Source organism: Sturnira hondurensis, unplaced genomic scaffold, assembly GCF_014824575.4.
Source record: "Sturnira hondurensis isolate 20B ecotype Veracruz unplaced genomic scaffold, ASM1482457v3 Scaffold0021795, whole genome shotgun sequence".
Lineage (NCBI taxonomy): Eukaryota > Metazoa > Chordata > Mammalia > Chiroptera > Phyllostomidae > Sturnira > Sturnira hondurensis.
Window position 1 is genome coordinate 1,002,156 of NW_028094426.1, and position 21,953 is coordinate 1,024,108.

At 47.1% G+C, this 21,953-nt stretch overlaps 1 protein-coding gene across 1 annotated transcript; it reads right to left on the reverse strand.

Annotated features, from left to right (window-relative positions):
• Positions 1-963: 963 nt before the first annotated feature.
• Positions 964-20,452, reverse strand: KLHL42 (kelch like family member 42). Its single transcript, XM_037033782.1, has 3 exons — positions 19,212-20,452; positions 9,514-9,707; positions 964-6,203 (listed from the first exon to the last, which is right to left on the reverse strand). The coding sequence occupies exons 1-3, from the start codon at positions 20,084-20,086 to the stop codon at positions 5,752-5,754; spliced, it is 1,521 nt and encodes a 506-aa protein (XP_036889677.1). The 5' UTR covers positions 20,087-20,452; the 3' UTR covers positions 964-5,751.
• Between the last annotated feature and the right edge of the window lie 1,501 nt (positions 20,453-21,953).

Consider the following 21,953-nt stretch of genomic DNA (forward strand, 5'->3'; position numbering starts at 1 on the left):
TGTGCAGTTTTCCCTTTCCCCTTTTCCCAAATGGGAATGTGGGACCTGCAGTGCCTGTTTCTTCCAGTGTCATGCGGGATAATATTCATATTTACCACATGGTATTGTTGTGAGGATTAAGTTCTATAAAAGATGCTTGGGTCTCGTGGCACAGAATAAGTGTTCAATTAGTACTGGATGTGTTGTATTGTCATGTCCTGGATGGGTAGGAAATAGTTCAATTGCTCATTGACTTCTAGATTGTCAGAACGGAGTGGCCACCCAGGGACTTTGGAGGGGTGGACCGCCCCTGACTGTGCTCGGCCTGGGGCTCCGTGAGCTATGAGGTCTCCTTTGGATGCAAGGGCTGAATCTGATTTTCACTTACTTTCTTTGGGGAAATGGTGGGTAAGTTGTGAGGGGTTTTTTTAATGAGGTGGTAGAATTATTTTAAGTTGAATCATTCTTAAAAATGTCTGTATAAGGGCATGTGAGTGCATGCATGTTCCCATATGGGGGACAATCAAAGGATGAAAAGGAAAGGAATCTAGTAACTGAAGCCCATTTTGTGGCAGTGCCCTCAGCCCCCTCCCAGCCAGCCCGTCCTAACTGGTGCAATACTACAGCAAGGAGCTGTGTGTTTCCATCTTCCTGGAAAGAACCAGGGGGACGAGATAGAAAACGAGGAGGAAGGGCCGTGGTGGGTCACAATTGCTACGCTGTGGGACTCAGGGAGTCCTCCTCCCAGATCCCTCTTTGGCGAAGTCTAAGAGCTCTCACAGTCCCTGCTGCCGCACCTGGCTCTCCTGCCAACGCGTTACCACCTCGGCACCCCGCTCACAGGTTGGGCCTGGCCCCCCCGGGATCTCGAGCCCCCCCACCCCCACCCCCCTGCAGGGCCCGCCTCTTGCTGTACCTACTTCCTCCCTCCCGGCCAGGCCTTGAGCATACAGCTGGTGCACACACTCGACAGGCGACAAAAACGGATTTAGAACTACTTTATTTGAAGACATTTTCTTCTAGAGTTCTAAACACAGAATAGGTGCTGGTTGAGCAAGTGCTTCATAGGCATCATTGTATTTAAATGAACCGTATGACAATGTTTACATTTTAAGCCACACTTGAAACGGAAGACTCAATACAATCTTTTTAACAAGGTAGCAGTCATAACAAAACATAACTATTTATTCTACAAATTATCATTTTTCCCAAAATGACCACTAGATATGAAAACATTGTAGAGACATCTAAAGAGCCCCTATAAGATGTTTTAGAAGAAAGATGACAATAATTACACTTTACATTTTCCTTTTTTAACTAGTAACAAACTAGGACATCCATGGGAGAAAGCACCAGCCAACTCACCAAAGTAATTTCGGCACACTTTTGCTCCCCAAAATTGAATCTTTTACAGTTAATCTGTCTCCCGTAGGAATGAATAACAATGGTTACGTCAAGTGCAGAAGTCGGCGTGTGCCCACTGGCGTGTACTTTATATCGTGCTCCAAAGTTAACACAAGAAAATGAAGAACACACACACGTGAGGGAAACATACGGATGGGAAAACACCCTTTGATAGTTCACACAACGGCAAAATCAGTGGACTTTTGGTCCAAACTAGTGTCTTACTTTTTTTATGGAAGTGTTTTAAAGGCATAGGTATAAATGCACATACAAACAGCTTGCCTCTCTGTCAACACTAACTTCCCTGGTTTTGCTCCTTCTTTTCATGGGCTCAAGCTGCTGGGCCTTCAGCAACATAGGCTGTGGTGCCTAGTAAGTATTTTTAAGTAAAGAAGATCACATAATCCCGCCCTCACCAAGAAAAAGAAGTACAGAGAAGACTATGAAAAATTAGTGGGGAAAAAAGCACACCATAAAAGCAAAAGCATGATGTTCAAGTTTAGAGAAAAGCTGGTACGTGCCAGCAAATCGTAAATGGACAGACTGGACCAGGCCTGAAGAGGCTGCCAAGCCAGAGAGAGCCTCCGTGTCGCACCAAAGTGGGTGTCTTCGAAGGACACTCTAGTTATAATCATGGCGAACGTTTTCACAAGGGGGTACGCTCTTCAAGGTCAGGGACAGTGGCTTATTTACATGTGTCCCTAGTTCTTAGCCTTGCCTTGTTGCATATGACAGACAAGCTGGAAATATTTCTGGGAACCAGGGAACTGAGCTAAATCCCCTCACTACTTCTAAAGCCATTGTGGGAAGTACCTACTCGCCTAATTCACTCACTTGTCTGTCTATGGCAGGGATGACAAACACATCACCTCTCTGACAGGCTGGTGATGGATTCTGAGAGCAATTCCTGGCACAGAGGAAAGGTGTGCCACTCACTCATAATGCCACCTTGAGAGAACGACGACACAGATGTCACGTATGCCCCACCTCCGGCTAGAAGGCAGGCCCAACACTCACCCACATTGCCTTTCTGCTGCTACACTGCCCCTTGCATGCTCTGCATTATGCCACTGCTCATTAAATGCTGGTTGATCAGGAAGGCCCGGGCCTTCCAATTCCATCACCCTGCACTACCAATCAGGTAGAGTCATGACTTGGACCTGGACATCTGAAAACACAGCATCCACGATGTTCAGTAATTGTTTGTTGAAAGAGAAGGAGCATTTACCTGCTTGCTCCTTCGGTAGAGAAAGAGTGAATGTACTCCACGTACTCCATCTCTGTACAACTTTGATGCTTAAGGCATTGGGAATTACTTGAGATTTTGGTTCAAAGAAATGGCAGAGTCCAACTCTTTGGTGTTCAGGCTTAACCTACTTGTTTTGTACTGCTACCCACAACCTTTGCAGTACTTCATTGCTATGACCTACCTGACACTGCTGAAATAATCAAATCTTACAGATTCATTAGAAAAGCCTTTCGAAGAACACTAAAGGGAGAGGCCTCTGACACCAAAGGTGTTGAAAATCAGAAAGAATGAGAGAAAGAACCAGTAACCACATCCCGTCCCCCCACCAACCCAAGCTCAAGACTCACTCACTGCCTGCTGTTCAGACCATTCTAGGAAAATAGGGGACTTCTGGCAGGGTGGGCACCATGGGGGTTCCTCCCGGAACTCCCTCCCCACAGTGCAAGGTCAGCACCTTACAGAGGCATCTCAGAAAAGACAGACAACACGTTCAGAGAAAGGGAGAAAACAGAGGGATAGTATTAAGGAGCAAAATCTTGGGGGATTAGGGAGGCTTTTCAAAGCAACTTTGCTTTTCACCTGGGTAGAGTCTTCACTGTAACACAGGCACCGACAGAGGGACAGAGCCAAAGGAAAACGGCCCTTGAAATGCCAACACAGCTGATGAGCGCAGCAGGAAGAACAACGTCCTGACTCCACCGACCTGCTCCTAGTGCACACTGCACCTCGCCCGGAGCGACAAAGCCTTACTGAAGCCTGTATCAGGGAATGCTACACGACAACGCCAGCAGACACATGCACACACACATGCACGCACACACACGCGCACACCAAACCTGATTTATAAAAAGAGCTTTTCATATCCATATCAGAATAGGCCTTCACTTGGTCCAAGGATCTAATTGTTGGCATTAGGGAAGCAGGCCCAAAGAATGTGATGAGGAAGAGAACCGATTGGCAGGACTAATACTGCATTTAATAGAACGTGGCTATTTACAAGCTAATCTCCGATTGCTTTTACAGAACTACTTCCACTGGCTAGAGTCTTCTGAATAGGTAAGGTTAAGACTTTAAAACGTGAAGCTCTGTGGCAACAGCAGTTACAGCTACCTAAAATAAATTAGATTTTTCAATATGTGTAATGGAATACAGATGACTAGAAACTCAATTCTATAGTGAATATAAATGAACATAAACCCATCATTAAAGTACCATTCTCAGGAAGATTTCAGCTCAGAGTTGTTGTTGTTGTTTTAAAGGCTATTTGAGAATAAATGGATATGGCTTAGAAACCCTTAAATAGTGTTCTGAGTACTGATAAGATTAGTTGGTGACGAGATACAAAGACCTGTCTCCACATCCACAAAATAAAGGATTACCTCATTTTTCACCTAGTAGGATTCCTGAAAAGGTGTGCGAATAAAATTTTTACAGCCAGACCTCTATTCTAAATACATGAAGAGACCATGATTGTAAAGAGACCCTGTAGTGACTCCTTTGATAAACGGAAAAACCCTGTTAACTTCTCTCTACTACGGGTGCACGGCGAATGCCAACTGGAGGCACTCGGAGTGTGTCTGGTGAATGTGTGAGTGTGTTGCAACAGTCTGTCTGTCTGTCCGTCTGTGGAATTTTCCAAAAGTGAGGCACATTGTAACCAGAAGGTTGGAACAGAACGACAGAATCCAGGACACAGTTTAACTGATTCCATCACAACAGATTAGAGAATTTCAGACAGTGTTTGTCAATCAAAATACAATTTCTGTAAGTATGTGTGTTATGTTCTTAAAGACATGCTGATCTGTGACTGGCAGAAGCTTTTATACACTGTGACCCGACTCACGGAAAACAAACAAGTGCTTGAACGAGGATGCATTTGATCTACCCGCCGAGGCAGGCGGCTCCCCTTGTCTGACTTGACGAACACCCCCCGGGGCCATTCCACTTCCGTGGGAGCTTCTTCCTCTCTCTCCAGCACCAACGTTCCACCGCTGCCCTTGCCTGACCCCACAAAAGCAAAGCATGAATTACATGGGGCTAAAATTAAACTCGAAAGATGCATGATCTAAATATAAGGTTATTTTTTTTAAATCTTAAAAGAACTAATAAGTCAATTACATTCAGTAAAAGTAACTCTCAAAGGCAATTGTTTTTGTTATTTGGTATTTCTTTCCCTTCTCATCTGGATTTAGATTTAAGACTCAAGTTATATACACACACATATATATTATATATATGATATATATACATATATGTCTATATCAACTATATAGACACATATACAAATTATATATATACATATATATATATATCTATATCCATCCTTTTAAACATGGTATCTTCTTTTAAACAATGCAGAATGCCTAGCAATGTAGCTTATCTGACCACATACATCTGCAATCTGCCACATAAATGAAACGAGTGGCTATATCTGCCTATTTACTCAGCATTCTTAACTGCAAAAAAGACCGGAGAAGTAGCTGAGAATGTCTTTATCAAGCGTTGGGAGGACTGGGCCCTGCCTTGCAAGGCCTCACTGCGCGGCTGCGTCACGGCACGTCTCCTGGAAGGGAGCGTGCAAATAAAATACACGAACATGGAACCCTGTTTTCAACACACTGGAAGTAAATGCAGGTATAACTGAGGGAGAGGTGGGGAGAACACAGGGTTAACACAAGTGCTGGTCAAGTAAATTAACAACAAAGTAAAACTTTCACTTAAGGTATTCATATTTCAAGTGACCCAAATAAAGCACATCTTAAAAACACCTTTACCACCGGTGCCGGTTACTGGCGTTGGACCTTTACTAAGCAGACACAATAAAGGGTGTTTGTGACGATCAGTTTTCACCACCGGCCTAAGGGTATTATATCTGGGTGAAAACATGATCATGGGTTTGTTCCCATAATTTAAAAGCCAATAGTTTAAAAAATAATGAAGTTGGTCTCTTCTCTCCACAAGTTTTCAAGTAATTAGTTCAAGTCAGCTTGTTTACAGCTATTGTACATGTGACCTATTTTAACCCACAGTCTCCCTTGAAACAGGACACTTTTTTGTGGATGATTTTCTTTTTTTTTTTGTCTTGAACCAAGTGTCTTTTAAATACTAGATCAGTTCAGTCATGTTTCTGGTTTATTGGGCAGATAAAGAGAGGAAACCAGCAAGTTATGTCCAAAGGCTGGGAAACGCCTAAATGCTTCCCAGCTGTCGGAAAAGATGTTGTACTTGAGGAAAACGCGATGCTCCAGGCTGGTGGACAGGGTGACGTCTCTGCTCATGATGTAGATGCCATCGTTGTGGAGCGCGCAGGTCAGGTTGAGACCCGATTTAGACGTGTTCTCCTTGAGGTAGAGCCACTGCCGCGTGACGGTGTTGTAGGACTGCACGGCCAGCATGTCCTCGCTCTGGCTGCCCCTCCGGTTGGGCCCCAGTTCATGGAGACACCCGCCCACGATGTAGATGGTCTCCTCCACAGACACCATCTGCTGCTTGCGAATGTGCACGTCACACGTCTCAAAGAGCGTCCACATGTCGGAAGAGGGGCAGTACTGCAAAATGTTCATGTTCCGGTCTGAAACGAGAGGAGCAGCCGAACGATGACCCAGTCCCGAGCAACGCCAGGCACTGCCTGCGCTGCGAGTAACCGAGTAACCGTCTGCCTCCACTGGAATAACTGCTACCCAGAGGCGAAACCCTTTCAGAAAAGCAGAGCTTGGGAAAGCGGTGTTTAGAGATGGCTGGGAGGGGATCCGTCTGGAATGGGGCCCCCTCACTTCACATTCACCCACATCCCTGCCCTGGAAAGCTCTCAGAATCAGTAAGGCCAAGGAGATGGGCAGTTGTGACCTGGGCATCACCCCACCCCACCTGACACCCTTACACCTTTCAGAACCAATGAGCCAATCAATGTGAGAAGCAGAGCCTCAGAAACCTCATCGACACCCCCAGACTGATTGGCCCCCCCAGTTGCACTGTCAACTTAGTGCAGACGACAGACTGAGCCCCGAGAACATCTACTCTTGACAACAGACTCTACTAAACAAGACAAGTGAGCCAAGCGGGGTTTTCAGGGCTGTCAGAAGAAAAGGACACAAAGTTGCAAGTCAGGAGAAATGCAAGTCTCACCTCTGGCCTTCGAGTCACAGAATCACTTGGCAATTTTATTTCCTAACCGTAACAACAGAGACGTACTAACAAAGGCCCTCCCCTCTCTCTGGCCCATTTCAAAGGGGACAGTTACTGTGTGGATAAAATCAGACAGGAGATGAAAGACTGCTTGCTTTGACATTACTTTGAAAGATTAGCTGTTTTAAGGGAAAATATCACCTACTGTCCTTTTGAAAAATGCTTCTGAAATTTAAAATATCTTTTCCACTTTTTCTCTTCTGCTCCAGGAAAGAATAAATAAAGTATTTTAGCTTCACGGGGAAAATGCCGAGTTATCAGAAAGAATAAACTTTCTGTTTGTTGTTGCGTGTGTGTGTGTGTTTGTGTGTGTGTATGTATGTTTTTAAGAAACAACAAAATCTATCAGGATAAGAGAGAGCTCAGCTTTCACACACCACTGAAGTGATCAGCATCCTGACTGCGGCAGCAGCTGGGAGCAACAAGCACTTCCTCCATAGACAGCAAGACCCCCACACAGACAGCAAGGATTACAGAACTCCACCCGTGTGTGTCCTACCGAGACAGGCGCCCCCTAGGGGTCACTGAGGGAACACAAGGGCACCGACCCTGTGTGTGCACAGGCCCCTGCAAAAATTTTAGAATTGCTGTGGCCTCAGGGACTATCCTCCTGTTTTTCACCCACACTACTATCTCCCTATATTTTTTTAATGGCAGCTATTGTGATATTGCTCATTCTAGGAGACAGCCCAAAGGAGTTCAGTTGCTAACCTATCAGAAAGTGCTCCTTAGGAACCTGGCTCCCCACCACTGAATAAAGGGCTTATTCCAGTGAAGCTTCAGTGTTTCTCAGTCCTAGGTCTAGAGGTCTTTCCAGGCCCTCTGCAAATGTTTTCTCTCCTCGCTCAATGAGGGCTCAGACCATGGTGAGGTGGTTTGAGTTGGAGGAATGATCTTTTTGCCTTTACATGTGCAGTGGATTCTGAAGTTTAACAAATTACCCTTCTTCCCATTAGTGGTTACTATTACTTTCTGTTCAATTTTTACAAAACTCTTTAGAGTCTGCCAAAGATTTATAATAACCAAATAGCTATCATAAAAAGCTTGAAACGCAACTTACTAAATTTTAAAAGTCTCACTTAAGAAGTCAGTAGCTAAGAACTCAGTGTTAAGCCCTGAATTATTTCGCATGACAATTATAATTTGTTTTATGTACAGAGGACTCATAGGGAGTACCAGGGAGAGCCTAAGCAGAGGAGAAGGGGGCTTCAGAGTACAAGTAACTGTCCCACCCTCTCGTCTTAGAAAACTCATTTCCAACACTTCCACAAACACCCATCCATCCACATCACCTCACCATCCCATCAGGGTATTTGGTTTGGGGAAACTGGGACAGGATTCTCAGTGGGTGGCCCAAGTCAAAAAGGTACGTTAGTAGTGGCTTTGGAAACTAGAAAACACACAAGCTAGGGTTTTCCAGGTCAAATCTAAAGAACACTCACTCAGCCAGGGTCATGGAAAAACCAGCGAGTCCGCCGGCAGAGCACTCCGGGGTGCCGTGCTGCGGCCAGGACTCAGCGCCTGCTCAGGAGAGGGCCCGGGAGACGTGGGCACAGGCAACCCAGGGAGCTCCTTCAGAGCTACGGAGCCCAGCGGGGAATCACAATTCTTAGCAATGTTCACGAGTAACTGCATTTATGTTCCTGGGAGAAAAGACACACAGACGCTCGGGTACACGTGCACACACGGACTCTCTAGAGGCCATGGTTTAGCTAAGCATATAAAGTTGGCCTGCATAACCTGAACACCAATGTTGAAGATGAACAAACTGAGTGCCAGGTCTCTCTCTCTCTCTCTTTTTTTTTTTCATTTATTTGTGAAGGGAAAGCTGGTCACCATCTTCAGTGCAGGGTCACCTGGGAGGGGCATGGGAAGAGCTCACAAGAGACGAAGACTTGGGTGAAGAAAAGCTGGCTGCTGCCCATGCCCACCTCCCCGTCGCTGCCTCTCCTTCAATGTGGAAGCACACCACCACCAGCGGGAGTGAGTTGCATGGTCACCCTCAAAAAGGTAAGTCCATCTCTCCCCTCAGAACCTTTCGATGTGACCTTCCTACCCAGAACAGCGGAATAAAACCTGCTGGAGAAACATTTTATCTGCACGTTATGAACCACAAAATGCCCGCCAATGTGGAAAACGCCCATGTACACTTTAACTAACAGCACAGCTACCTCCCACCACTGGTCAGAAAAGAACCTTCCAACACCCCCTTCTCGCTCCTCCTGTGGTGCGTGAACACGGGCCTGGAGCTGAGCTTCCAGAATCTACAGCTCACACGTCTGTGGTCCAGCGGGGAGAAAATGAAAATGAAAACCTGCAAGGCTGTTTGGCATTTGAGCCCACAGTGCAGGATGGGGAAGATTCGGGGTGTGTTTGGGAAAAGGACAGGAGTCACCCAGCCATGTCACAAGACTGTAAGGCTGGCTCTCCAGAGCAAAAGAAAATCCACTCTTTTCTTCACAGCGCCCTGTCCCCCATCCCATTTCCATGCTCACACAAAGGCATCAGAGGCCACTCCTATGCAAACCACCCTTGTCGAACGGGACTTGCTTCCTTGCAGGTGTGTAAATATACAGTGCGTGATGCACAGAAGCACACTCACGCACACTGAAGTGTCTTCTCTGGCACCCCCGCCCTTGCCCAGGCTGCCGAAGCTGACGTATCAGAAGACCATTTCCTGGGCCCTCATCACTTACCTCTGGTCGTGTACCCTCCGATGACGTAAATTTTCCCCTTACACTCACAGGCAGAGAACTCAGCCAGAGGGTTTGGTAAGGGTGCCACAAAATTCCACGCATCCTGCTCGGGATTGTAACACTCGACATTGGAGACAGCCTGCCCACCAATGGCATAGAGTTTTGAATTAACAGCCACAAGTTTGAAGTTAGATCTGAAAGACAGAAGACAAGGGCCCACAAAGTCAGTTCTTCTGATCATTAAGAAATTGGACAATGGCATGAACTGCTAAAGCAGAGCGTGAAATCCGCTGGGCCGCTGAAGAAAATGGACTCTCTACGTGGACGGCCATTCTGCCTGCAGACCAAGGAATGGCCAAATGGCACCTCAAATTTGCCTCTTGTCCCCTGTCCCCCAAAGTCCACAAGAATGTCGCAGTCTCCAAACTTTAGCAGTTGAAGGTAAGCAATTCACTTGAACAAGGGCTGATCTTTCTCAGCCTCACCACGGAACCAAGGACACTCTGCATGCACTGAACTCAATACCTTCCTTTCGGGAGCAGGACCAGGTGGTGAGGGAGAAAAGCTCCCACGCCACTCCCTGTCTCTCTCTACTCAGAATGTTTATCTCATTCCTCCTACCGTGTGGAGAAGCTCCGTCCTAGGTACACACCAGCACTGCTTACACAGAATAGGCACGTGCAAAGTGTGGCGCTAGAAGGTGGTTCAGCCCTGCCTGGTGTGGCGCCTCGTAAAGCAGAAGTTCGCCAATCTGATTCCCAATCAGGGCACATGCCTGGATTGTGAGTTCAGTCCCCAGAATTGCGTATGTGCACGACAGGTAACTGATCAATGTTTCTATTTCCCATCAGTATTCCTCTCCCTCTCTTTCTCTCTCTCTCCCCCTTCTTTAAAAATAAATAAAATATTTTAATTACTTAATTAAAGATAATTCAGAGACTCCATTACCAAGTGCACACCCAAAGAGATCACTGCTTCTCCTTCCTCCATAGCAGGGCATCTTCTGTGGTGCTCTGTAACCGGTGAGGTGGAGAGATAAGCACTGAACCCGTTAAACATATTTTGATCAAGCATTCTTGGGGTACTGACAGGTTAACTCAACAAATACTTGCACCAACAAGTGCTCACCTATTGTAATATTAAATAATTTAAGAAAAAGGAGGAATACACTGGTTTCAAGCCCCATACTTAGTAACAGAACTAAACGCTGCTCACAGACTTCAGACACTGGATAAAAGTCTCGTGACCTTTGAATTGGTAAAACAACATTAGTTTCATTGTAGCACTCGGGGATTAATGAACTCCTCAGAGGCCAGGAGGCTCAAACATTTGGAAGTGCTGGGCCAGTCTACAGTGGTATGTCCAAGGGTTTCGGTTACCAGCATCAGTATGAAGCAACAGAAAGACCGGGACACAAATCAGGGCACTGGGTGGGAGTCCCAGCTCTGCTGGTACCCAGCCACTGGACCTGCTGGACCACTTCGCATCCTCTTCTCTAGCAGGGGTAACACCCGGCACAGGGCGGTCGGTCGTTCAGTCGGTCAGGACACAGCACACAGTTTATCAGACTGTACCACACAGAGATAAGATATTAACACTCCAGTTTCTCCATTTCCAAGTACCTGAAATAAAAGGGGCCAGACCAGGTGAATTCAGAGTCACGTCTCATGCCAACACAATGATTTCTTCAAAAGCAACAACATTCGGAGAGAGAAAGGGGAGAGCGGCTACAGGTGAAAAAGGTATATAAGAGGGTGGACTAAGAAGCAGCCGTGCGCCGGCAGTCCACACTTGGTCTCCTAAAAGGTGTTCGGTAAACACTAATGCATTATGATTCAGATGTTTAAAGGCGTTTGTACTGTTTATAGTTCAGTAGGCTTTAGTTTAGTTTAGTTTTGTTTTTCAAATCAGAGAGTGAATAGAGTACTCTTCAGCAAGAAGCCCATATTGTCCCTCAAACCCAGCCAGCCACTCGAATGTTCACGCCAGAAGACCTCACAGAGGTGGCAATTACTGGGGGGTCCCTGGTTCAGGCTGCTTACCTTCCCAGCTGCCAATGGTCCTTAAAACCTGACCATGATGCCCTCTCTATGTGCGCAAATTTGGGGAACCAAAGGAAATAAAGCTGGTAAATAAGCACTAAGTTTTACCAGCCCGCAGTTTGTTTTTGCTTCCCGTAGGTACCCAGGTAGTACATTTTCTTGGATCAGAACAGCTTTTAGTATTCATCCAGCATCATCATTTGTCCTGAGCGAAGAGGTAAGGGGCTTCTTTTTGAGGCTGAATAGGCTGTTAGAAGTAAATGCCACCACTCCAGACCCCAGCATGCTCGAATTCACTTGAAGAGAAGGGAAACATTTTTTCAACACTGAATTTGTTTGAAGGTGAAATGGCCACCCAAAAACAGACCACTTAATGAAGAGGCACACTGCTAAGGACTGTGAGCCCAGGTTTGTACAGGGAAGTCTCCACTCCATTGCTCAACAGCCATGGGGCCTTGGACAAGCCACTGAGTGTCAGGTTTTCTGAGCCTCCGTTTGCCCACCTGGGAGTTGGGGCTAAGAAGAGAGAGCAGTCTCATAGGTAGTAAAGTTAAAAAGGCCAGCACATGCAGAAACAGGCCACTTAGAAAGAAGGCTCTTCGCACATCACGAGCCTAAGCACCTTGGCTGCAGGAGGGTCAGGTTCTCATTTGTCCACTGCAGCTGCATTTGTTACTGGCCACAGTGTACTCCGAGATTCTGTGCAAACTGCTCTCTTCCACAAATCCTTGCTGCTCTCCACCCCATTTCCAACTTTTTAAAAAATCATTCTTCCACTCTTCATTTCTGAAATGGTAAAAGTATGAATTCAAGCTATCAATTGTTTTTAAAATTACAGTCTCTGCAGTGTTTTTCCTAATATTGATCCCTGATATAATACATTTGGGAGGCAAAAAGAATTTTTAAAACCAGACACTCTGTTGTAACTACCTACTTGACTTACATTAAACAGAAATGAAAGTGAACAAAATTAGGCAATTCAATTTCTACTTCCCTTAGAAGAAATGAAAAGCTCTTTAAATCCTTAAAAGCTATGTAACCTAAACCATGACAAACAGCAGTGCCCAAATATCGATGGTTAACAACAGCTGGATACTAGGGCAGGGGGGTAGCGGGGTGCAAGGTCTGAGCAGCACAGGGCACTGGCCCTGTGACTAAATGGGAGTTCATTAAATGCAGGGAGCCTCAGTTTCCCCTTCGGGGAATGGGACCAATAATCACATCTACCTCACAGCAATGCTGTGAGCACGAAAGGGGAAGTGACCACTAAAGTAGCGACTGCAATGTGCTGCCCAGAGCAAGAGCTCAAGAAACATAACCACTGCTGTGCATTTCTGCATAGAAAGGTTCGTTACTGTTACANTAACTACCTACTTGACTTAGAGTAAACAGAAATGAAAGTGAACAAAATTAGGCAATTCAATTTCTACTTCCCTTAGAAGAAATGAAAAGCTCTTTAAATCCTTAAAAGCTACGTAACCTAAACCACGACAAACAGCAGTGCCCAAATATCGATGGTTAACAACAGCTGGATACTAGGGCAGGGGGGTAGCGGGGTGCAAGGTCTGAGCAGCACAGGGCGCTGGCCCTGTGACTAAATGGGAGTTCATTAAATGCAGGGAGCCTCAGTTTCCCCTTCGGGGAATGGGACCAATAATCACATCTACCTCACAGCAATGCTGTGAGCACGAAAGGGGAAGTGACCACTAAAGTAGCGACTGCAATGTGCTGCCCAGAGCAAGAGCTCAAGAAACATAACCACTGCTGTGCATTTCTGCATAGAAAGGTTCGTTACTGTTACAGAAAGAGTGAAAAGCCCTGGCTGGTGTGGCTCAGTGGATTGAGCACGGGCCTGCGAACCAAACAACCGCAGTTCGATCCCCAGTCAGGGCACATGCCTGGGTTGCAGGCCAGTTCCCAGCTGGGGACACATGAGAGGCAACCATACATTGATATCTCTCTCCCTCTCTCCTTCCCTTCCCCTCTAAAGATAAATAAAATCTTAAAGAAAAAAAAATGAGAGAGAAACGGCCAGACCCTTGCTCTGGTCCTTACTCAGCCACACAGTCTGCGGGCCACCCAGGTCCGTCTGTGTCCGCTTTCCCCATTGGCTGCCTACTTGCTGCCACTTCCCTACGTATTAGCCTCCCCCGGGGACCAGGAAGAGGGGAGAAGTTAGGAACAAGTAGTCACCACTCCTGAGAAACTCCAGTGCACACAGCAATTTAAACTGTTGGCCAAAATTCCGCTGGGGGCGGGGGAGTGAACCGACTCACAGATTTCTTCCTTTCACATTGCTCCCCGGCTGCACTGTACCACTATCCATGGGGTACACAGTCTCTTGATGGTTCCATGTCTCTAGAAAATGCTCTGAAATACTAAGCGGTGGCTCAGAGGACAGGGGACTGCTAAGTCTGACAACTCTAACACCACTTCTGCCAGGAGACTTGTTGCTTCAGTCCCCCTCCTGGCCTGGGCATGCCTGTCCTCACAGGCAGAAACAGAGGACAGGCCCAACTCAATTTCGGAGCAAAAGTGCAGGGCAATGGGAGGGACTTGAGGCCACGTCAGAAATACAGGAATTAATGAACTGACTCTGGCCACAAGGGCCAGTTGCTGCAAGTTATCCCTAATTAAAGTCAGTAGGGGAAACAAGCAATTTTGTGGACCCACAACCTTCTATGTGTGAAGAGTTATGTTCCACGGAGATCACATCCGTGTGCAGACCACTTGGCAGCGCTGCACACCTGGACTTGGACGCAGCCTCTCAAAGAGTGACGGGTGCTCCTCGCCATTTTCAAGTGTGTGGTATCGCACGGCTCGTTTCTTACTTGTCCACTGCTGGTCACATAGCACCCTGTTCCCCAAGGTGCACAGAGTGTACAAAGGCCCCTAATCCCAGGGTTCTTGCCAGCCCCTTGCTAATTAAGATTCTGGGATCATGACACTGTTCAGTGCCCAGGGAAAGCAAGCTGCTATGCACCTGACTCCTTTGTCAAAGTAGAACAGTGCAGATACAGCCCAAGAGCAGTGACTCAAAGTGGATGTGACATGTCGTGTGAAATCTGCCATTCTGACTCAAGCTTCTGAGCCTCCCCCAGTGCTCCCAGAGCGTGTTGGCTCATTAGCCAGAAACAGCTAGGTTTCATTTTTACTGGTCTCATCATGTAAACTCAGTTCCAAATTCCTGTGGGCAGGAACCATGTCATCTCTGTTGTCCAGTGGTGAGGAGAAAAATGCTGGACACAAAGGCTGTGGTGAAGCTGTCCACACGTGACAAGATTTGGAGAGTGGCACAGCACCATAAAATATCTGTGCTCCGTTTCTTGGAAGAAAATAAGTTTTACAAGGAAAATTTAAACATCTGCATGAAGATGGTCACAGCTGGTTTATCAGCCATAACTTGTAAATAATCTAAATAGTTATACATATTCAGTAGATATTACATGTTGGTTACTAAACTTAGTTCACACCTTGAGCAACCTATTTAACTTTCCATGCCTCGGTTTCTGCTTCTATAAAATGGGAACTGGCCTAAGACAGCCCTTGTGAAGAGTAAGTGGGAAAAATACATGCGAACTAGTAGGAACAGTAACTAGCACAGACTAAATTTTCAGTTAAATGTTGCATATTATTTTTCAGTGATTCTAAATAACTATAACGACATAAGATTAACATGTTCACTATAATGCTATATTTTAAAGTAATATAAAATTATACATTGGCTTTTATTACAACGACATTAAAATATATGTCACAATTCAACAAACCATGCATTGCAAGCATCTATTGTTTTCGGACACCATCTCTGCAATAGGAATATGTAAGCGCTGAGTAAGTAACTGGACCTGCCCTGGCCGGGTGGCTCAGTTAATTGCAGCATCGCCCTGTACACCAAAAGGTTGCAGATTTGATTGCCGGCCTGGGCACATACCCAGGTTCCGGGTTCAATCCCCAGTAAGGGCGCGTATGGGAGGCAGGTGATCGATGTTTCTCTCTTATGTCAGTGTCTCTCTCTCTCTCCCCTAACACCAATCAACATATTCTCGAGTGAGAATTTTTTTTTTAAATAGCCTCTTCCATATATAAATAAACCCAAGTGGAAGGGAGAGAGACACACGTTAACACAACATCTCAGTTCAAGCTGGAAGTCTTCGAGAGGAGCACAGCTGCGGGTTCGGGAAGGGACTGCTGGTGGGGGCAGGGCGGATCTGCACCAAGGGATGAGGGAGGTAAAGAAGGGGGCAGCCGCCAAAACGGCGTCCACAACCAGTTGGACAATATAATGGAAAACGTACCTGTGTAGGAAAAAGTAAATAACTAGGAAATATCTAAGACTGATCCTAACTAAAAAATATACAGACACTGGAAAGATAATAATAATTTAAAAAAAAAAACCTTCCTGGAGGACCAAAAGACCTAGAAAAACAAACCATTTTTCAAGCTGTAAAGTATTATAAAACTGTGAATTGTCCTCCAAATTAATCTATCAGCACTACATAATCCTCACCGAAATCCCAATAGAACTTGACGAGCTGATTTTAAAACCTAACTGAAGGAGATGTACAAAAAAATAGCCAAGGGAGGTAAAATAAACAAAGCAGAACAAAGAGGTCTTTGTTCTACCAGACAATAAATAAAATAGTTTATAGTCTTTTGTATCGAAAAAGACATACTGGTTATGATTACAACATTAGTCTTATTAACTCTAAAGAATGTCACTCACAACTGGAAACCTATTTTTGCCCATTCCATAGATCACCAAGCTACTGTAATTTTAAAATGTGTTTTTGATGCAGGAAAGGCCAATCTGCCGATTTGAAAACAGGAAAATTAGCATATAATAACTGGTTTTGCAAATCACAGCAAGAAGGACTGAGGCTCCTGGGACATTTAGAAAACATGTTATATAACCTCTCGCTATACTTAAATGAAAATAAATCACAAACAGATTCAGATCTAAATGTAAAAAGACAAAATCACATAGCAAATCATTAGATAGATGAGTATTTATACATTCTCAGCTTGTACAATTCTTTCCTATGTGAGATAAAAAGCTCAAGGAACACATAACAAATTTGAATACAAAAATGTTTTCATATCTTCATATACGGATGCACTACAACCTGAATTCCGAAACTGGAGCCTCACAGGCCAGTGCTGCCTGCACTTTGTTAGGTCTGCAAAGCTTTTATTGCTTTTGTTGGTTTATTCGTTTTTAAATGGAGTAAGCTGCCAACATTTTAAAAATCTGAATATATAAATGTCTGGCAACACCATTTCTCACTTCCCCTTGGCAATAACCAGCTGTGGCTGAAAGGTGGAGCCCTCTTGTGGTGGGGCAGTAGCTCTCTGGTTCATCATTATGCCCATTTTCTAACGTCCCTGGTCACTTTAAGCATTTTTTAACCTTATGATAAAATAAAGGCAGGGAAAATATGTGCAATGTTACCTAGAAGACAAGAGACTAATACTCATACACGTAACTTACAAAATAAATATTAAAAAGATAAACAAGCCGATTTTTTAAAAATTGGCAAAGATTACTTATAAAAGTATACAAATGGCTGATAATCACATGAAAAGAATAATCTCTCATTTGGAAATATTCACACAAGTCACCTGTCCAGGGATTCCAGGAACTTGCCATGTAGAACTAACTTACATATGCCTAGTAAGGCATATACACATATAAGAAGATGTTCAATATAGTATTGTTTGTAATGGCAATGGAAGCACTCCAAATGTTCACATATAAGGGAAGGGCTAATTACATGATGGTATATCCATGGGCTGGAATACTATGTAGCCAGTAACAAGAGTAAGATAGACTTATGTTTGTTGACACAGAAAAGAACCGTCAGACACAGGCATGTTAAGTGAAAATACCAAGTGCTATAATAATCAGCATAACCTCATTTGAGTTAAAATGGACATGTATAAGTTACATATATACCCCACATGTACATCAATCACATATAATATATAAGTACACCTATGCACAAGAAATTTTTCACTCTATAGTTTTTCATGGCATTTGCGACTTTTCTAAGCATGTATTCAGGCATTACTTTTCTTCTCAACACCGACAGAAAGAATATTCCCAGGGGGGAAAAAGACCACCAAGTATCTGTCAAGACAGAAAAGAGGGGCACGGTGTGAACGTTGTGGAGCCCCGGGCAGCAAGCTGAGCTGCAGCTGACAGAGCAGGAGACTCGGGAGCAGAGGTGACGGACCACCCACTGGGCCTCCCACCCCGAATCTGAGCACCACTCACAACCGCTCAATGTTTCCTTGTTCCTTCAGTAAAGCTCCTAGAATCTGTTTAAAAATAATGCTTCTGATATCAAATCTTAAATATGCTATCATCTCAATGGTATAAGTAACGCACTAAAATGGGGCTGAAAGGCAGCATGCTAACCTGCTGACGGTTATTGCTGCTAGGAGGAAGGAAGGGGGAGGGGCAGCCTTTCTGCTCCTTTATTCTTCTCCATTTTCCCAGTTTTCTAGAATAACTACAAATTATTTTTAATCATCAGAAAAAAACGGAATGTTTACCAAAATAAATTTTCTATTACAGTAGAAATAAAGCTAGTGCCTTCCCTGGCCTGGGAGCCCTTCAAGTGAAGTAAATATGTGTAATGACTTCCCCATCCCTGTTAAGACTTTCTTTGACAGGCGGTGAGTCCCCCCCCGACTCTTCACTCCATACTTCAGGGCAGGAGGCGTGGTAGGGCTGAAGAGGGACACAGGTGGGCTAGGAGTAAGGCGACTCTTGTCCCTTCTTGGGTGACATTGATTCCTCTCCCCACTTCTGAATGGCTATGGGGCCATCTTGGTCCCTACTGCCTTTATTGCCTACCGCCTCTTCCTGTTACCTGCCTTGCTCTTGTTTTCCTATTCCTTCCCTGCCTCCTTTCTCTAACTGCCCGCCCCCCAATGCATATCTCCTTTTCTCCTCCTTCCCTCAAGTCACCCAAGTGCATACTGGGAGGGCTTTGAATGATGGGAAGGGAGAAGGTTGAGGTGGGTGGTAAAATTCCAACAGTGTAGGTAACCACTTCCAGGCTCAAGCTTTGTGTGGATCATAACATGACTGTCTGGGAGAAAGTGAGATGCGGAGGAGAGGGCAAAAATTAGAAAGGCAATCCTGTACAGGTAGGGTTAACACAATCCTCATGATTGTCTCCTGATACTAGACTGGTACCTCAGGGTGGAAGCCTTCGGCACCAACACCACCACAAAGTCCCCCAATGTCAGTGTGACAGGTCGCTGCCCAATGTGCCATCACTATCAGGATGGGAGCGTTAAAGTTCTTTAAAAAGTAAAAATAAAAGCAAAACTAAAGAACACTTGTAAGCACCCTAAGAGACCGCAATGTTTCCCCCCACAATGGGATAAAGGCAAAGAAAGCAGTTTGCCTAAAGATAATACCTGCAAGTGAACTACTCAGCTGGTTGACCTCACTGGGGCGACTTCTTCCTTGAAAGTTCTTAGTTCATTGGGAACTTTGCCAGAGTCAAGGCCAACCACAGTCCTCCAGATGTCATTCCCACCTCAGCACAACCTCCTGGGACTGCTCACTAAATACGAGGGGAATGAATTCACAATCAAGCGAACGAATAGGAAAGCAGCAGCGCTCTGCTGGGTGCTTACCTCTTCTGGTTCATGGAGGCCACCTGGAGCCACTCGTTGGTGCTGGGGTTGTAGGAATGCGCCGCGGAGATCTCCTGGCTAGTGATCCTGTACCCGCCCACTATGAAGAGGTAGTTGTCCAGGATGGCAGACCCGTAACCCCTGACATTCACCAGGTCGGGGGGAAGGTTGTTGGCCAGCGGAAACCAACGTTCAGTCATCTCCTCATACCTGAGCATGGACGGGGGCTCCCCCTGGTAGGGGTGGGGGGCCAAGGGTCCCCCCAAGAAATCCCCCAGGGCCACGAGCACAGGAGTTCCAGTCATCCGGGCCTCCCTCAGCCTCTGCTTCAGACTGACATCCCCTGGGGCTTGAGCAGGAGACCCCACCAGGAGGTGGAACTGGGGCTTGCACAACACCTCGTGAAAGTGGACGACCATGAAGCGCAGGCAGGCCTCCTGCAGGTCGGGCAGCCCGTACACCTGCGCCAGGCGGTACAGCTCCAAGCAGTTGGTGAGCCGCACCTGGGACAGCAGCAGCTGCAGCAGGGACGTGACCTGCAGGAAGGAGGCCGCTTCCACCAGCTCGGACAGCAGGCTCACCTCGTCCATCTCCTCCTCCTCGGCCGGCCCCCCGCCCTTCTCTCCCCGCGGGCCCAGCAGCCAGCCCTCGCGGGCCCCGCCGGCATTGATGAAGTCCAGCACCAGGCGCAAGCCCGGCGCGCTGAGGCCGCGCAGCTGCTGCACCTCGGGGCCGCCGGCCTCCTGGCCCCGGGCCTCGCGCATGCCGGAGCGGTAGAGGGCGCGGAAGTAGTCGCTCTGCTCGATGAGCTTCCTCTTGCTCACCGGGTAGCAGCGGTCCTCCAGGCGGATCTGCACCATCTCCTCGGCCGACATGGCTGGGGGGCCGGGGGCCGCGGGGCCGCCCGCCAGCTCTGCGCGCTCGCCTCCCCGCCCGCGCGCTCGCCGGGTTCCGGGTGGGGCGCCCGCGGGCGGAGACCGGGCAGGGCCGCCCGCTCCCTCCCGCGCTCGGCCGGCCTATCCGGGTCCCGGCGGCGCCCCCGAGGCAGCCCCTCCCCCCGCCCCCGGGCGCGGCGGCTCCGTGTCTCTCCCCGGAGCGGCGCCCCTGCCCTCCTGGCCCCGCTCGGCGCCAAACAGGGACCGCCGGGCTCGCGCGGGCCGTCCCGGGCCGCGTCAGCCGGGAGGGCGTCCCTGCCCCCCGCCCGCAGCCTCCTCCCACGCCGCGCTTCGCACTTCCGCCCGCAGGACCCCTTCGGCCCCCGGGCTGCGCGGCTCCCCGGGCTGCGGGCGGGGACCCGGGCCTCCCCGGCGGGCCGGGCGCGGCGGCTCTGCAGCCCGCCGGGGGAGGGGGGGCGGCGGCGGCGACTGCGGGGGCCCGGAGGCGAGACGCAGCGGGTCTGCTGGTTCTCCCTGGACGCTTTACGAAGGCGTGGGGAGAGGAAAAAAGCCGAAGAAACGGGCGAGGGAGGACAGGGATGAAGACAGCGTGGAGTCCGGGGAGTCACAAAAGCACCACATCTGAGACCACACATCTGGCCCAGTCCCGCTTCGTGTCCCGGGGGCTGCGGCTCCCCGGCCGTCTCGAGACGTGCGGGTGACACCTAGAGCCGAGTCCCGCAGGTCGCTGAGGAGGAGCCATCTTGCAGAAAGTCCGGCCAGCTGGCAGCCGGTTCTGCGGGGCTCGGCGCGTGGGGTGCACGGGATAGAAAGGATGGGCAAGCTGGGGAGCTTGGGTTCCCTGCGATGGGCCGTGGTCCGATTTGTGCTGTTAAAAGAAAGAAGTACAACTCAACTAAAAATAGATCTCGTGCCTTCTTTAAAAATATTTTCTAACAAGGGGGAAAGCCATTGCTTTCCCTATTTCGGCTTAGTTGGGCTGGCCATTACGAAATGTTATTTTGAGGCAGAAGGGCTGGGCGCTTCTGCTCATGTTTGGCTACAGAGACGGCTTTCCTTGCCACTCTCTAATCCCCACCCCATCCCTGCTTCCACCCCACCCTGAGGACTACTTAAGAAAGGACTACCTCTTCCCTATCTTCTCGCATATTGCAAATAGAAAGCTCAACCCAAATAATAGGAAGGGCCTTGCGTTGCCAGGAGGTATGAATTAATCCTGGGGAGGGACAGGATTGGGTGTGAGCAGAGGGTGTGTTCACTCTTATCTTACAAGAAAAAAAATCCTTGAAAAATTTCCTGCACCAAGATTTGAGAACCAATTGTAAAAGTCCTTAGCTTGGAGAGAATATGTGTTTGGACTTCGTTTTCCTTGTTACAAGCTTCAGCTTTCTTCTTGAATGACAAGTTATTAAATAGCACCTTCTTCATAAGTACCTCTCCCCTACTTCAAACAGAATATACTTCAGGTGCTGATTAATATCTTACCTTCGGGGGGCAGGGGGGTGTTACCCAGAGAAGAAAGTCATATCTGCAAAACAAATTCTTCCAACACATTGTTTGGTTATGTTTGTGCCTCTTTCTATGTAACTTAGCTCCTTCATTGTAGAAGCAACACCATCCATTATTTTCTTTATAATACACCGTGAATGAGGAAGTGAAATTTTAAAGACATAGACAAAAATTCTAGTAGATTCTGGGCCCCCAGGAAAAGTGAAGGAAGTAAAGATGCATTTATGACTTCCCTTTTTCAGTTTTCTTGGATTACATGAAAAACTTCTGGCCTTTCAGCTTGTTTCACCTGGCCTTTATCATCACCGATAAAATTTGATTCACGCATGGACCTCTC